At 38.2% G+C, this 18,783-nt stretch overlaps 1 protein-coding gene across 2 annotated transcripts in view; it reads left to right on the plus strand.

The window, feature by feature from the left end:
• Nucleotides 1-18,783, plus strand: part of EFCAB7 (EF-hand calcium binding domain 7) — a 58,526-nt gene that overhangs the window by 30,589 nt on the left and 9,154 nt on the right. Inside the window, exons 9-12 of one of the 2 annotated variants that reach the window (XM_075557112.1) lie at nt 3,205-3,365; nt 3,911-4,044; nt 10,446-10,594; nt 17,709-17,918. In XM_075557112.1, coding sequence (XP_075413227.1) covers nt 3,205-3,365; nt 3,911-4,044; nt 10,446-10,594; nt 17,709-17,918 — 654 coding nt within the window. The remainder of the gene's footprint in view (nt 1-3,204; nt 3,366-3,910; nt 4,045-10,445; nt 10,595-17,708; nt 17,919-18,783) is intronic. The other variant, XM_075557121.1, reaches the window with a different exon arrangement.

An 18,783-nucleotide genomic window follows, 5' to 3' on the forward strand; every position in this document is an offset into this window, starting at 1 on the left:
TTGTTCTAGGTGTTTGTTTTTCAAATACATAAAGATTTGCACCTAGTGGTCTTATACTTGAGTTTTCATTAAGCAAAATAACTAGGTAGGGCACAGCTGTTCTTCACCAACGCCATGGTTCAAATGCAGCGGTCCTTCTGTCTTCGTGACCCACCTTTGCATGCACGTGAGGCAGTCATCGTCCTTCTCAAAGTGCCGTCTTTGCTTTTGAAAACTGCAAAGAGGTCTCCCCAGTGCACTCTGTTACTCAGTTTCTTGACTGCTGCACCCATGGACGTTGTTGATTTAAGGAGAATGAAATCCCTGACAGCTTCTCATCTTTTTCTTCATTTATCATGATGCTGTTTATTGGCATGAGGGTTTTTGGTGCACATTCAAACATCCATACTAAATGCTGTAGTCCCTGTGTTGTTGAAAATGTACACAGCCAAACATTGAACTGCCTCCATATGTCCAGTTCAGTGCTGCTGACACCATCCTTCCAGCTAGGTCACCATTCTACACACACACACACACACACACACACACACACACACACACCTTTTCACATTGCTCCCCACTAACAAACTCACTGCCTCTAAGCTTTCTATGTAATCTTTTTAGTTGCTATTGTCAATTTTATCTCATATTGATAGTTTTTAAAATATCAATGGTCTTTAATATCAATATCAGTGATTTTAAAATACTATTAATATTATGCTCTTTACAAGTGGCACCAAACTATTATTTGGTTTAAAAATGGCTTCAGGGAATTGTTTTTGTTTAAGGTTTAAAGATTATCTCAGGGTATTGTTTAGGAATCATTTTTTAGGAATCATCTAATCTAGAAAGCCTAGACTCCTTGTTGTTGTTATTTTGTTGTTAAGTGCCATCCAATTGGTTCTGACCCGTAGCAAACTTATATACCACAGAATGAGGCAACGCCGGGTCCTGGAACCTGCTCGTAATTGCTCCTCTGTGTGAACCCACTGCTGCAGCCATGGCATCAGTCCACCTCCCTGAGGGCCTTCCTTTCTCCTTTGTTGCCTTTATACTTTACCAACATGATGTCCTTCTCCAGAAACTGGTTTCTTCTGACAACATGTCCAAATATGTAAGATGAAGTCTTACCATCCTTGCCTCTACACAGCACTCTGACTTCTTTCAGCACAGCTCAGTTGTCCTTTCAGCAGTCCACAGTATTTTCATGTTTCTTCTCCAGCACCACAATTCAAGTGCATTGATTTTTCTTTGGTTTTCCCTATTGAATGTCCAACATATATATGAGACCATTGAAAATACCATGGTTTGGGTCAGGCACATCTTAAAGCTCAAAATAACGTCCTAATGAGCTCTTGTGCAGCAGATTTACCTAATACAACACGCCTTTTGATCTCTTGACTCCTGCTTCCATAACCACTGATGGTGGATCCAAGCAATACAAAATCATTGACAATTTCAATCCTTTCTCCATTTATCAAGATGTTACCTATTGGTCCAGTGTGAGGATTTTGATTTTCATATTGAATTGGACTCCAGAAGGCATTTGAAATTCTGTGCTACTTTTTTTCTCCTTTTGCCCACAATTCTTTTATAGATTATTTGATCAAAACAATCAATATTGATAGCTGTTTGTAGAGTCAGCTAACCACACTGCAAGCTATAGGTTTGTGTTTTTTTTCCCTTAAATAATATTTTATTGTGTTTTTGGTAAAGGTTTATACAGCAGTTTAGGTTCCCATTGAACATTTTCTACAGAAGTTGTTCAGTGACATTGTTCTAGTCTTCTCGCTGAGTCGTGTCCATCAATCCAGTTGCTCCGTCCCCTTGCATTCTGCTCTTTGTGTTAAGGATGACTTTCAGTGATGTTGGTTAATCCTTCGCAATGAGTTATTTTCTTTCTAGATGCTCATTTCCACCCATCGAGTTTCATGCCTCTTTACATTCTCATCTTTGTTTTAAAATAATTGTTGACCAATCTCTTACAGGAGAGGCTCTAAAAGAGCACAGCACTTATGGGTGATACTATTTTTTAAGTCAATTTTTAAAATCTAGCTACAAGGCGAGCTCAGAGGGTTAGTTTTGTTTCAAGATTTGAAGACGCACACAGGGTCGTCTCCGGGTATGCTCTAATGTCAGGCACCAGCCTAGTAGGTCTGTGTTTGTTTGTTTTTTAAGTCTTTTAGGAATTTGAGATTCTGTTCCACATTTTCCTTCCTTCCGACTAGCAGCCATTGTTTGTGATCCTGATTAGAATAGCAAGTGATAACTGGGCATCATCTACTTTTATTCTATTTAGTAAATTACTCTACTACATAATACACAGAAGAAGATAAAACCCTGTGAATTGTGACTCATCCCAACCTTATATAGGGTTTCTGAGGCGGAGAATGTTTATAGGAGCAGACAGCCTCATCGTTCTCTGTCAGAGCGACTGGTGTGTTCAAACTACGAAACTTTCAATGAACAGCCCAATACCTAATCCACTGCCCTGCCAAGGTCTCTTTTTCCTTCTTTTTTATTAAAAGATCGTTTCGTTGGGGACTTTTGCAAAAAGCTATAGTTTCTTACCTTGGTCAGTAAGTACTTCAAGTTATCTTTATTTCCCTTGGCAAAGTTGTGTCATCTGCACATTGAAAGCTGGTAATGAATGAATCTTCCTCTTCCGGTCTTGGTGCCATGTTTTCCTTCAGAGTCCAGCTTCTCAGATTGTCTGTTCAGTATGCAGAGTGAGTGAGTAAAGGGAAAGGGTGCACCTTTACTACATACCCTTTCTAATTTTTGACCATGAACTGTTCAAATGGCTGCCCTTTGATCCATATATAGAGTCCCCATGAGTACAATTAAGTGTCTGGAACTCCCATTCTTAATCTTCTCCATCATTTGTTATGAGGCATACAGTTGAATACCTTTGTATAGCTGATAAAATGCAAATATTTTTGAATATTCTGTACTTATAGCCAATATCTTCTAAAAACAGCAGTGATATCCTTTGCTCCAGGTCTTTCTTGGAGTCCTGCTTGATAGTACCTATCATTATATGGCTACCGTGATTCATTTTCTATAGAATTTTGCTAGCGTGAGATATTAATTAAATTGTTCAACAATTTCCAGATTTCACTTGAACTATAGTAGAATTGATAAATATTGATAAAAATATTTTGTAATAAAATATTTTATTTTAAAATGTTTGTTTGGGTTTTTTTTGAATTTTTTTTTTGAGAGAAGGTGTTTGGGTGGACTGGTGAACTGGAACCAGGAATATACTGGCTAATTCCTTCCACTACTGGCTGTAAATTGAAGAAAGAAAGAAAGCCAATAATAGAAGAAGCCCAACTTGTATATAGAGATGAAATGGGGGAATTAACGCTTACAAAGGCATTTAGGTAAGTTTTAGAACTATAGCATCTGTACAGGATATATGTTAGGACTCTACATCCCAACCCCCACTCCCAGATCCCCCCACCTCATTCCTTTGCCCAGCCTCCAAACTCACCCCTAGAGCTAATTCAGTAACTCAACTCCTTCATTAGGGATCTGAAATTGACATTCTATTCATAGGTCTGGGGCTGTACTCTCTAGGTTTCGCACCTCTGACAAGTCAACTTTAATTAGACATTTTTCAACTTCATCCCTGCTAGGCACTGTCCTAGTAACAGACCCAGGCACATATGAAATCTAAAAATTAGGTACTACTCCTAGCTGCAGACAATAAGATTTGTCTGCAGGTAGAAAGGAAGAAGAAAATAGAGAAGGGAAAAAGAAATCATTGATTTCCTACTTTGTTTATGTAGTTTGGTTGTTTTTCTCTTACTGCATAGCAAAAATGTATTTGGACACTTTAATGATGTAGTTCACCAAAGTAACTTAATGTCTGATATAACTTTAAATATTATATTTCTAGAAATAATTTTCATTTTTATAATTTCAGGTCAACTTTATTAGATATATTTGAGGTTATTGATTTAGATGGAAATGGTCTTCTTAGCATTGAAGAATATAATTTTTTTGAATTAAGAACAAGTGGTGAGAAATGTGATGAAGATGCTTGGGCTGTGTGTAAGGGTAGGTACTTTTCTTCTTCATAATGGATATATTAAAAAGTCAGTATGTGGAATTGATTCCTCTATAAGAAATAAGATGTCAGACTTCCCTTGAAGGAATATTATTATAGTATTAACAAAGTATCATTGTTTTTTCAGACCATGAAAATGTAATCATATCTCCCAAAAATGAATGAAAAATACCTTTTTAAGCTATATATTTAAATTAAAAAAAAAACAACTTTATCACCTTCGAAGTACTCTCCATTACACTTAATACATTTCTCAAATCTGTGATTCCATCCTTGGAAATATTTTTCAAATTCATCTGTTTGGATGGCTGACAGTACCTCCCTCTTTTTTTCTTCACCACTTCTAAGTTGTCGAATGGCTGTCCTTTCATGTCCGTCTTCATTCGTGGAAACAAAAAGAAGTTGTACAGAGGAAGGTCGGGTGAGCCAGGTGTGTAGGGCAAAGAAGGCATGCTGGGGATTTTTGCTAAAATTGGTGCTCTGAGATGGCTGCATGAGCAGGTGCATTGTTTTGGTGGCAAAACCAGTCTCTCACCTGCCACAAATCAGACCTTTTTTTGTCATACACAGTTACGCAATCCCTTCAGAACCTCTAAACAGAAAGTTTGATTAAGAGTCTGATCTGGTGGAATGAACTCCAAGTGCTCTTTCCCCACCACATAAAAAAAAAAACAAATGAGCATCCTCTCGATCTTTTATTTCATTTGACGAGTTTTGGGGCGAGGTAACAATGGTGTCTTCCACTGTCGTGATTGATAGTGGATTACCACCATGTCTCATCACCAGTAATAACCTTGGAAAAAATAGTCTGGGTTGCTTTGGAGCTGTTCTTTCAAAGCACAGCATGTTTCCACTCGACGCGCTTTTTGCTGGTCAGTCGGAAGCCAAGGCACAGATTTCTCAGTGACCCTTGTCATCCCAAAATCTTCTGTTAAAATTAGCTGACCCAAACTCCCAGATAGTCCAGAGAACTTACCCACCTCTTCAAGGGTCTGTCATTGGTCTTCAAGCATAAGTGTATACATTTTGTTAACATCTCATCCATTCAGGAAGTTGACAGATGTCCCAGAACGAGGTTTGTCATCAATCGATATTTCACCTTTTTTGAAATGAGAAAACGACTCATACACTTGAGTTTTTCCCATAGCGCTGCCCTTGTAAGCAGTGTTCAACATCACAACAGTTTCCGCAGCATTTTTCCTGAGCAGGAAGCAAAATTTCACAGCTGCACACTGTTCTCTTAGATTGGGCATCACAAAAATGGAGGTTTGAGCAAAACTCCTTTAGCGGAGAACTAAATTTAAAAGATAATACAAATTATTTAAATTTAATTTCTTCTTTAGCCTATGCTTTTGTGGGGGCTAACCAAAAACTCCAAACCCAATGCCATTTATTCAATTCCAACCCATAGGGCATGTGTATTTTTGAGGCTGTAAATCTTTGAAGAGCAGATAGATCTGTCTTTCTGTGGTGGAGCAGTTGGTAGTAATTTGCATCCAGTCCTTACCTGCCAGTGCCACTAGGGCTCTTTTTGGGAAGAGTTTAGAAGATAAAACATGCCTACATGAAGCAGAGAACTGACAGAGGCAGCAGAGCCAGCCCCAGTCCCATCTGCGCCAACCCCTCCCCAGAAGATTGCACTACAGAGGACCGCACTGAGGGAAGGAAAGTGGCAGGTCTGCCTAGATTACATGGGAGCAGACTAAGAGGGAGGGGGGATAAAGGGGGAAAGAGAGAAAGAACGAGAACCGCAACCTGGCCTGCCAAGCCCCAAGGATGACACTCCTGCTCGGGGAAGCCAAGGCACACTGAGGACCGACCATAGGGCCAGCCCATCACAAGAGAGACGTCCCTTCACTAACCCACAGTGCTTCAGGGGACAGCACTGGACACACAATGCAGCAATTGTGCCTTGTCTGACACCCCCTGGCCCCTTACTGGGGTGAAACATGAAGGGAGTGCAGAAGAGCACCAAGGGGAGCAAAGCAACAAAGTCCCCAAGGAATCCTGTAAATAGATTCCAGACTCAGAGGGCAGGACTTGGCACCTCATCAGACTGGATCAGAAAACAAACATAAGGGTCAGGAGACAGACTTGGAACTGTTTATAGGTCCTTTTTTCCCATGTCTATCTATATAAGAGAGGCAAGATAAATCCCAAAGAGAAAACAACCAGACCGGCAGTTCCAGTGGGACAGGAGAAGGGGAGGTGAGGGAAAGGGAGGGTGCAGTCAACAAACCAGGGACGAGGAACTACAAGCGATCTAAAATTGATGGCAAGGAGGGCAAAGAACCCTGGTGAGCTTCAATCAAGGGCAATGTAGCCAAGAATGAAGGTTGAGCGTGATAGAAAATAGAGGAAAGAACTTGGAGGCAAAATCATTTATAGAGGTATAAACCTAGGCATGTCCATATGTAAATATGTTATTATAGAATGATAGGGATATAGGTCTATGTACATATATTTATATGTTCAGTTTTAAGGAAGCAGATGGACATAGTCCTCTACTCAATTGCTCCCTCAACATAAAAACACTTTGTTCTAATAACCTGGCATTCTGTGATGCTCACTTCCATACACAATCACTGAAGACAAAATGGTTGTATAAACTAATGTGGTGAAGAAAGCTGGTGGTGCCTGGCTCTTAAAAGATATAGAATCTGGGGTCTTAACTGCTTGATGATAAACAAGTGGCCATCTAGTTCAGAAGCAATAAAGCCCACATGGAAGAAACCCACCAGCCTGTATGACCACGAACTGTCGAAGGGATCAGGTATGTATCATCAAGGAATAAAAAATCATATCATTGAAAATGTGGGTGAGTGCAGAGTGGAGACTCAAAGCCCATTGGTAGCCAACTGGACACCCTTTACTGAAGAGTTGTGGGGAGGAGATGAGCCAGTCAGGGTGCAGGGTAGCAATGATGAAACATGTAACTTTCCTTTAGTTCTTAAATGCTTCCTCCCTGCCACTATCATGATCCCAATTTTACCTTACAAATCTGGCTAGACCAGAGGATGTACATAGGTACAGATAGGAATGGAAACACAGGGAATCCAGGACAGATGACTCCTTCAGGACCAGTGGTGAGAGTGGCGGTGCCTGGAGGGTGGAGAGACTGTGGGGTAGAAAGGGGGAACTGATTACAAAAATCTAAGTATCGTCTCCTCCCTGGGGGAGGGACTGCAGAGAAGAAGGCTGGGGGAGACGTCGGACAGTGTAACATATGACAAAATAAAAATAATTTATGAATTGTGAAGGGTTCATGAGGTATGGAGGAGTGGGGAGGGAGGGGGAAAATGAGCAGCTGATATTAAGGGCTCAAGTAGAAGGCACATGTTTTGAGAATGATGATGGCAACAAATGTACATATGTTCTTGACACAATGGATGGATGGATGGATTGTGATAAGAATTGTACGAGACCCCAATAAAATGATTTTTTTTAAAGTTATAGCGTCTAGGGTCTTGAAGGCTTGAAGTTAAACAAGGGGCCATCTAGCAGGGAAGCAACAAAGGCCACATGGAAGAAGCACACCAGCCTGTGTGATCATGAGGTGGTGACAGGATCAGGCATTTGAAGACCCAAATAATCATAACGATGCAAATGAGTGGGGTTGGCCATGGAGACCCAAAGCTTATTTGTTGACAATTGGATATCCCCTCACAAAAGGGTAACAAGGAAGGGACGAGTCAGAGTGTATAGCACTGACCAAACACACAACATTCCTCTAGTTCTTCAATGTTTCCTCCCCTTCCTCCCCATACCTATCATGACCCCAGTTCTACCTTACAAGCACAGCTAGACTGGAGCACGTACACTGGTACAGAAAAGAGCTCTCGATACACGAATCCAGGACAGATAAACACTCCCAAGAATAGTAATAGGAGTAGCAATACCATGAGGGTGGGGGTAAGGTCGGGAGAGAAGGGAGAAAAGTGGGAACCGCTTGCAAGGACCAGTATATAACATCCCCCCACCAGCCCCCCCCCCACAGGGGGATGGACAACGGAAACGTGGGTCAATGGAGACAGTGCACAGTGTAAGAGATGAAGATAATAATAGTTTATAATTTATCAAGGGTTCACGAGGGGAGGAAGGGCAAAAAGAGGGGCTGATACCGAGGGCTCAAGTAGAAGGGTAATGTTTTGAAAATGATGATGGAAACAAATGTGCTTGTTACCATTGATGTATTGGTAGTTATAAGAGATGTAAGAACACCCAGTAAAATGATTTATAAAACATTTTTAAAAAAGTATTTGACCTAGCTCTTGATACCACAGGGGGATTACAGCAACCAATAGCCACAAACTGGCCAGCGGAGGGCAGCAAAGAGTTAATTGGCTAGCGTTTTAGTAAAGGGTAGGTTCCCAGGAAGTTGTTTTTTCATGTTAACAATACTTTTTAATTTAAGAATAATTTCAATACTTTTATTTTGTTTTCATTTGTTGTATTTGAGTTCAATTAAACAAGTATGTCCATTGAGGTGTAGAAAGAAAAAATAACCAGGTGAGCAAAGAGAAACACCGAGGGTGAGACTAACACAGTTGTCACCTTGGAGGTGTATGGGAAGAAGGTGAAGTTTGTGTCTTATTTAAAGACTGGAAGGTGAGAGATGGAGACCAGAATGCCATTGCCAATTATAGATCACAGAGCAAGAAGTAGGAAGCAGCCAGACTATAGTCAGAAGAGAGTTGAACTCATGTTGAGTATGCTTTTACCTGCTTAGTAATGCACTCTGCTCTTAGGAGTAGAGTAATATCATTGAACCAGGTGGGATTCTCATAAATGTATTTATCTAACTAGAGAGTATAATAGAAACATTATTACTGTAAAGTTTTTATTATTTTAGATTTAAGTAAAATGAAATATTTGGCAATGTCAACTTTTTTATATACCTATATCTAATTCTTGAATTTGACCATCATATGCTCTCTTTTTTTAAAAATCATTTTATTGGGGGCTCTTACACCTCTTACCACAATTCATACATACATCCATGGTGTCAAGCACTTTTGTATATATATTGCCATCATTTTCAAAATATTTTCTTTCTACTTGAACCCTTGGTATCAGCTCATCATGAACCCTTGATAATTTATAAATTATTATTATTATTTTCATATCTTACATTGTCCACTGTCTCCCTTCACCCACTTTTCTGTTGTTCATCCCACATGGGTGGGGTTATATGTTGAACATTGTGATCAGTTCCCCCTTTATCCCTCCACCTTCTTCCTAGCCTCCTAGTTTCACTACTCTCATTATTGGACCTGAGGGATTTATCTGTCCTGGATTCCCTGTGTTGCAAGCTTTTATCTGCACCAGTGTATATGCTCTGGTCTAGCTGGATTTGTAAGGTAGAATTAGGATCATGATAGTGGGTGGGGGAGGAGGACAGGAAGTATTAAAGAACTAGAGGAAGTTGTATGCTTCATTGGTGCTTTACTGCACCTTGAATGGTTCTTCTCTTCCTTATGACCCTTCTGTAAGATGGCCAATGGTCTACAGATGATCGCTTTTGAGCAGACTTGTGCTACAAAGATTGAGATGAAGCAAAAATGTATATGAATTGTTGAAAGTACAATTGATAATCTGCTGTGTAAACATTTACCCAATTCAAAATAAGAAGAATAAGTTTTAATAGCACACATAGTTTTCATAGAAAAATGTCCAAAATATTCCCAATTATCAAAAAGTTTCAAGTATTAGGGAACAAATTGATTAAAATGAGAAGAATGAAGTTCATAATTATCTCCTTAAATCTGGCACTGTTAACATCTCCCTTTTGGCAAACACTAGTAGTTTGGTGCTTACATCAAATTAATCAGCTTCTGTTGGATTTAGTGGCAAGTATATATGCAACATTTTAAAATTCTTTGAAATATATACTCTAAATGAGTATGTAGGATGGAATTTGCTCACAAAAATTAAAATTTCCTCTAATTTTAGAATAGATTCACACTATTTACAACTTTAGAATTTGTTGAAAAACTAAATAGTGTACTGTGACAGTGCCTGTGCTGGTTTAGGAGTCTTGGTGCAGTGGTTATGTGTTGGGATGCTACCTGCAGCGTCAGAGTTTGAAGCTATCAGCCCCTCCATCGGAGAAAGATGGGGCTTTCTCATCAGGTAAAGAACTAGAGCCACGGAAACTCACCGGGGCAATTCTACCTAGTCCTATAGGGTCACCAAGGTTCTGAAACAACGTGATGGCAGTGGGGCTTTTTTGAGTGCTGAGTTGTGGGAAATTAAAAGGATGTCTTTCAAGCATTGTTTTACTCTACTTCCAGATAATTAATGTATTTATGAATAATATACCATAATAATTCTATTGAATGTTTTAATTATGTAAGAAAACATAATTTTATTGTTTTTATTGTTTTAACAGAAAATTTTGATACAAAGAAGAATGAACTAACAAGGCAAGGGTTTATGGATCTGAATCTTATGGAAGCCAATGATCAAGAAGGTGATCCAAGCGACCTGTGGGTAACTCTACACTCAATGGGCTACAATAAAGCCTTGGAGCTGACAGAGGTAAATCAATCTTAAAACTTAGCCATTTGGCTTAATTTATATACTATGTTATCCCCTACACATTTTGTAGATATAAAACTTTTGAATTAGACATTCAAATCCTTAAACTTCAGTGAAAATCCATAAAATCACTATATTCTGGGTGCAGTATTGCACTTAATGCAAGTTCCTATTCTTATGAGAAGTTTGATTACTGCCAATATTCAAATATATTAAGGAGGAAGGAGTTTGGACATATGACATGCAGAAATGTAAAGGTAATTTATAATATGCCATCTTCTCACTGGTGATGAAGATTTGAGTTGCTAAAGTCTTGTTTCTATGGGGAAACCTTGTATCCTGACAGGATAGTGTTGGTTCTCTTAGAACAAGGGCAAAAAGCCTCTAAGAACTCGGAATCCCGGTCTCTTTGAGGGCATTGCTGGGTTAGTGTTTAGTAACTACTTGGAACAGGCTTATAGGAAGCATTATGTTTCCTTAAATGTGCAAAGATGTGGAAAAGATGTTTAATAAACCAGAGGGGTAATAAAAATTAGTTTTGCTTTTTAAATTTTGTATTTCTCTGCCAAAGTTAAGATAAAGAATTTAAACATTTTGATTTCTGGACATAAATAACAATAAATTTGTCTATAGTTTTAAATTTTAAAATAGTATCTAGCCTTTCCTATAAATAAATCAACTGACTAGGGTTAACATAAGCATTGACAAATTTTGGATACATTTTAGATGTCATTAAAATCCCAAATAAACTTATTTTCTAAGAAGATTTTTCTACTTTTTTTCTCTTTTTAGTTATTGGAGAATAGTTACAGTAACTTTTTATATCTGACTTTAACCTAACATTCAGTGAATTCCCACATTTTTATCATGGTATAAAATCAGCCTCTGAACTAAGAACAGTATTGATTCTGTTACATGTGTTTTCAGTTAATAAAGAAATTATTAAGACCAGTTAAAACTTTGTATAGCATTTGTTAATGGCATTGACCTTTGAAATTCTTAGCCAGAAGTAGTTCTGAGATCAAAGTCCTTTAATTTAAATGTAACCTGTTTATTTAGTGAATAGGTAACATTCACATCACTTAAAATTCAAAAGTAAAAATCTATATATAGTGAAATTTTCAGAGGATGATGAGAGTACCACTCAGTAACTCAAACAAAAATACAAAGGTTAACTTACTGCTTACTACAGTATGGGAGAACTTAGCTGGGTCAGTCTCTTCAAGGAGCACATCGTATATGGGGTTTGGGGAAGCATGGAGTTCAGAGATGAGCTGACTTCGCAGAGGCAGATATGGGATGACAGCAGGCGAGAGAATGTAGTTCTTTGGGTTAAATTGTTGATACTGTGGTACTTTGAGGTATATCTATTGAATTGAGCCTGTCCTTGATAGTATGGTTTTTTAGAAGTGAGGGATGTATTGTGTGGCTGCAAAAGTGTGTTTGTTGTTGCTAATTGAGCAGGTTTTAAATCACTTCTGTAGGTTACATATTACCATAACAACAGAATAATCAGTCCTTTACTAAATTTGTGAACAAATTTTAATCCTTTATCTCCCTTTTTGGTTTTCATTTAGCTAAAGCAATGGAAGATACTATCAAATATTTACACAGTTGTTTATTCTCTTTGAAGAAGTGGTCTATTCTTCCAACCTGATTTTTAGTTTGTTCATTGATCAACACGATTTCATCCGATTACTGTTTTTAATGTGAATTATTTATAGGGACAGTGATTATGCACATGCATTTTAAGACCGAACCACAGTATTTTTTTAAAAAAACTCTAAAACAAGCAAGTATAACTAAAAGTATTATAAAAAGTAACTGGAGATACTCCAGAATCATGACCAAGATTTTACAAGGCTGACCAAGAAAACCATAAATCTTTTATAGTATTGATTCAGGTATAATATGAACAAGTATTAGGATTCATGCTGAATCCCTTCTGATTGGCCAAAAGTTATTATCTATAACTGCTTGATGATGAAGAATTCAAACTGGTTGGTTATGCCACCTGGGCTTAGACTACCATATTTACTGTGCGGGCCAACATGAGGGAGGACGTTTTTGATGATCAGTGGAATAGAGCACCTCTGGATGTGTTCCCTATCTTCAGGAACCTTTTTCCATTTTCCAGAGAGGGTTTTAGTCTTTTGAACTATTGGTAAGGACATGTTACCTATTGAGAATCAGAGGATCATACTCTTGGAATGGCATTGAAGGTTCATACTTTTACATCATAGCTATACAAGACCCGCCCCCTACCCCCCAACTATCATGATCCGAATTCTACCTTGCAAGTCTGCATAGAGCAGAGGTTGTACACTGGTGCAGATAGGAGGTGGAGACACAGGGAATCCAGGGTGGATGATCCCTTCAGGACCAGGGATGTGAGGGGCGATACTGGGAGGGTAGAGGGTGAGTGGGTTGGAAAGAGGGAACCAATTACAAGGATCCACATGTGGCCTCCTCCCTGGGGGTGAAGGGAGACATCGGACAGGGCAAGATATGACAAAATAATAATTTATAAATTATCAAGGACTCATGAGGGAGGGGGGAGCGGGGAGGGAGGGGAAAAAAGAGGACTTGATGCAAAGGGCTTAAGTGGAGAGCAAATGCTTTGAAAATGAATGTACAGATGTGCTTTACACAATTGATGTATGTATGGATTGTGATAAGAATTGCATGAGTCTCTAATAAAATGTTTTTTAAAAAGAGCTATAGAAGAGATGTAATCATTCTTAGAGGAGCAGTAGGCAGATTGTTTCTGATTTGGGGTAAATATTAAGTGTTGCACTTTACATTTCTCATAGTTTAAAGACATTTTCCATAAAGTCTGAGAGTGTGTAAATCATAACTCTTAAAGGAAACATGAAAGGCCTAGTCAGTAAAGAAAACTAGGAATAAATAGGATTGCACTAAGAAGAATGTAACACAAAGAGTCTTGTACCAGTGATCTTGAGCAGACGCTGTCTACTTCATGTGGGTTTGTGCTTGTCACAACCAGTTGCTAGATCTTCGACCATCACAATAGTTATAGTTTTTAACAGGGAAATTTTTTATCTGTCTTGAAAATGAGAGTTTTATTATTAGTATATTCATGAATTGTAAGAAAAGCAACTCTATAAAATGAATGTGAAAGTATCTATAGAATCTGTTAGAACATGGTCTCTCACTTTTCCAGTTTTTCCAGGTTAAGTTGGTTACAGATAGAGCATTAACTGCTAAATCTTCTGTTCTCCAAAAAAAGCCCTTTCTCACTTTTTAATACAGTGGTTCTCAACCTGTGGGTCATGACCCCTTTGGGGGGTGTCAAACAACCCTTTCACAGGGGTTGCCCGATTCATAACTGTAGCAGAATTATAGTTATGAGGTAGCAACAAGAATACTTTTATGGTTTTTCTGTGGGGGTCACCACAACATGAGAAACTGTATTAAAGGGTCGCAGCATTAGGAAGGTTGAGAGCCACTGTTTTAATAAGATAGCCAATTTCTTCCTATTGGGATGAGTTAATTCATGGAAGACTTTTATCTAGTGTCCAGGTGGCTATTCTGGTTTTACCAGGTCTTATCCTCATGATTCTTACCACCTAATCACTCCCAGTGTTGGCTGGTTGGTGGGTTGATTTTCTTCTTCAGAATTTGGCAAGCTAGGTCTTGTGCAGCCAGAATGAAATCCTTGCATCTTCTATGAATTACACACACACGCACACACGCTTTTTTACTTTGTGTTTTCCTAAGATCCTTGTATAAGAACACACATAGTTCCATGTCCACATGAGCACAATGAAGTATTCGGGAATTGCCATTCTTACTGTATCCATACTTCTTCATAATCCACATCGTCGAGCAGTTTGGCATAGCCAATAAGCATCCTTCTGGTTCTCTCTGATTTGAGCGAAGCTCATGTACAAGAGGGAGTCACTGAAGCAAAAGAAGAAAATACTGAGTGGCTTAACAGCATAAAAGGTGTGCTTCAGGGTTGTATCGGTTCACTGTATGCATTCAGTCGGTCTGCTAAGGACATAATACAAGAAGCTGGACAATATGAAGAAGAACTCTACATCAGGATAGGAGGAAGGCTTATTCACAACCAGCAATGGATTTCAAGCACTTGTTAATGAAGATCTAGGATTGCAGCCTCCAGTATGGGTTGCAACACAAGGTAAAGAAGACCAAATCCTAACAATTGAATCAATAGGTAACATCTTGCTAAACTGACAAAAGATTGGAGTTGACAAGGATTTCATGTTGCTTGGATCCATAGTCAGTGCTCTTGGGAGTAGCCGTCAAGAGATAAATAACTTTCTGCATTGGGTAGGTAAGCTGTGCAAGACTTCTTTAAAAGTGCTGAAGAACAAGGATGTCCCTTTGGGAACTATGGTGCACCTGACCCAAACCAATTTCAATCACCTAGTATTCATGTGAAATTTGGACATTGAATAAGGAAAACTGAAGAAGAAGTGATGCATTTGAATTTTATGGTGCTGGCAAAGAGTACTGAAAGTACCATGGACTGCCAAAGAACAAATAAATCTGTCTTAAAAGAAGTACAGCCAGAATGCTCCTTAGAGGCAAGGATGATGAAATTTCTCTTCATGTATTTTGGACATGTTTTCAGAAGAGATCAGACCCTGTAGAAGGACATCATTGTGGTAGTTACATAATCTGTGGTCAGTTTGAGACTTAAGAGTGAAGGGGTGGAGTTTAGCCTGTCAATCAGGTCGCAGCTTGATGACCTCATTTGGAGGTGCTAAGGAGATAAATAGCTCACTAGAGGCGGAACAGATCCTCACTCCCTGTGAGACATTACTGACGAGGAGCCTGATGGAGCTACACTGATGCAGCCCGAGCCCTGGAGCTGAAGGAGCCACAGGGAGACCCACGTCAGCACTGAGATGCTTCTACTGCCACTGCATCCATAGGACTTCACACCCACTGGTGATCTTCCTGCAGTCAGAGTCATTACATGTGTTATGTGAGTCTGAAGAGAAATTTACAGATTGGTACTGGATATATGGGCTAATATTGCCTGTATGGACTTAATCTGGACTGGGCTGGGCTGTTTTCTTAATGTACAGTTACTCTTTATATAAAACTCTTTCCTATACACATGTGAGAATCTATTAGTCTGTTTCTCTAGTCTACCCAGACTAAGACAATCATGTTTAGTAAAGTGATGGGGCAGTGAAAAAGAAGACGACCCCCAGCAAGATGGATTGATACAGTGGCTGCAACAATGGGCTCAAACATAAGAACAATTGTGAGGACGGTACAGGACTGGGCAGAGTGTTATTCTGTTTTGCATAAAGTTGATATGAGTTGGAACTGACTCAATACCACCTAACAACAACAACAAAGGCCCATAGTTAGTCTGCTTGACATAAGGATTTGTTTCATTTTTTATAGTATTCTATAATATTAGTATTATTTCTGAGATTTTTCTATAATATTTCTACAGTAAATATAACTATGTTACTATATTATGTTCTTACATTATCTCTTTTGCTTTAAATCTATACATGTGTAATAGTGACTGTTTTAAGAATCAAATAATTAATGTATCTGTTGTACATTTCTAAGGGCACCTGAGAAAGTTTCTTAATACCTCTTAATTTCTATTGCATTTTAGAAAGATTAATTATTCTAAAAACATAACCGCTTTTAGTTTTTATATTTCATTCTTTTAGTAACTTGGTATTTCTCAGAAAGACCTATAGTTGAGCCATTTGATCAACTTAGCTTCTGGCAAGGAAAGCTTCTTGTGATAATTACATAATCTCGTCCCAATTTGAGACTGTTAAGAGTGAAGGGGTGGAGTTTAGCCTGTCAATCAGCTTGCTGCTTGATGACCTCATTTGGAGACACTATAGAGATAAATAGCTCTCTGGAGGCGGGACACACACACTCTGCTTGGTAGTCCTGATGACAAGACACATGGAGCTACTCTAGAGCCCTGGAGCTGGAGGAGCCACGTGGAGACCCACACCAGCACTGAGATGCTTCCACCACCACTGGATCCACAAGGTTTTCCACCCACTGGCCTGGGATCTTCCTGCATTCGGCCTCAGTGCATGTGTTTTGTGAGTCTGAAGAGGACTTTATAGATTGGTGTCGGACATAAGGGCTAATATCGGACTTATGGACTTATCTGGGCTGGGATGTTTTCTTAATGTGCAATACTCTTTGATAAAAATTTATTACACACATGACTCCTCCTGGATTTGTTTCTCTATTCTACCTGGACTAGCATACTTCTGTTAAACATTTTCATTATATTTTATCAGAGACTGGCTTACTTATTGTATAGCAAGCCTGAAATTGTCATTTTAATTTTTAAAAATATATGCACATCAACAAACAATATTAAGTCAAGATTCAGTATTGAAACATCCAAAAATTCTGTTTCAGATATGATATTTTTAGTGTGAAAATGAGGAAATTCTTATGAATCAATAAGAATGATGGACTTTTTTTATTCAGCACATTATACAAACATGAAGGAAAATAACAATTCATAAAATTAATAGTATAAAAATGTTGTTGTAAAATCATCACTACAGTCAGTTTTAGAACATTTTCTTTATTCTTGTACCAATTGTTATTAGCTCCCCATTTTCAACTCTTCTTGGTGTGATTGGACTGTTGAATTGTATGATATGTGAATTATATGCCAATAAAACTTTTTCCCCCATCTCCTTCCTTGTTGTATGCCAATAGAACTTAAAAAACAAACTTGGAGTAGTTTCATAAAGATAGGAATTTATGAAATGTAGTAACATTTGATATAAAGGATTTGTGTAAGACCTGAAGGTGTTTTGAACTGACTCCGTTTAAAGCTCCGAGGGAAGAGGTATCAAAACCAAAAAGCCACACTCACGCCATCAAGGTGATGCTGGCTCATAACTGTTGGCTAATAAATTTGGGATAGAATTTAACAGAGAGTGATTCATTGATGTCTGCTATGTTATTGAATAAATGCACTTGTATCCACTGCTAGCTAATGAAAACCTTATGAATAGCAATGGAATATGAAGAACATACTCATCATAAATTAAATTATTTAAAATTTCACCAAAATGTTTAAACAAAATATGCTTTTCTTCCATTTCAGGCATGTCCATTTGTCATCGATACTTATGCAGAAAAGTGCAAGCCCAAAATTAAAGCTGTCCATATGGAGGCGAGCAGTGGGCAGCTTGAGCAGGCCATTTGTAAATCTGTCCTCAATAAAGGCGATGCCAAAGTCATGGATGGTTATGAAAATATAATCGTGCATACTTGCAAATATGACACCTGGATAACGTCCGTTATTGAAAACAAGGTATTAACTAGGATGTGGTTCTCTTTATTTCTCTGATGTTTACTAGTATCTTCCATCCTCTCTTACATTATTCTGCTCCAGTAATTAAATGCTCCCATTTCATTAACGATGTTTATAATAGGCAATTGTATTCTCTTATCCTCAGACTTCTCATTCAAACTGCACATGATGATTTCTGCATATTTTTAGAGATTTATGATAATTATTTCTTAATTAAGTATTTAAAGATGTATGGAGATAGAATATAATTTGGGTACAAAGTATTTAGTTTCTAAAATATGCACATGCACACAGCAATTTTATATACTAGACATTGTGCTTTAAGAATATTCTAAACAAAGTAAGGGGATGAGGAGCTTAACTTTTTACGTCAACTTGGTGGCATTAAGAAACCCTACCGAATAGTATCAATTTATGTAGTTAAATAAGTTCCACTTTCCAGGACTTACTTCTATCCAGCCAACTCTGTCTAGCTTTGGCCACCTTCTCTGCCACTATTAATGTTACAGGTCAAGAGAATACATGCATAAAACCTTAAAGGAGGAGACACCAGTCCTCTAGAAATGGAAAATTCCACAAAACCTTGCATACGATAACTGGGGTTTTAGGACTGTTAGCTTATTTCTTTTAGTGAGTTAGACTTATTAAATTCATTTCTGCCTTGCATTTAAGGTTCTTCTGAGTATTGAGGAAATTTGAATTATGCATTGTATAACTAATTCTCCTACTCATAAGATGATCCACCAGAAAGTGTAAAATACTTTAAAGTGTTTCTGATTTCAAGCATTTTTTTTGGCTAGTTGGAAAGACAAATTTAATATTCCCGTAAGAGATGAGAGAATAAACATTAAATTACATATGACTT

The sequence above is a fragment of the Tenrec ecaudatus genome, chromosome 1, assembly GCF_050624435.1.
Source record: "Tenrec ecaudatus isolate mTenEca1 chromosome 1, mTenEca1.hap1, whole genome shotgun sequence".
Lineage (NCBI taxonomy): Eukaryota > Metazoa > Chordata > Mammalia > Afrosoricida > Tenrecidae > Tenrec > Tenrec ecaudatus.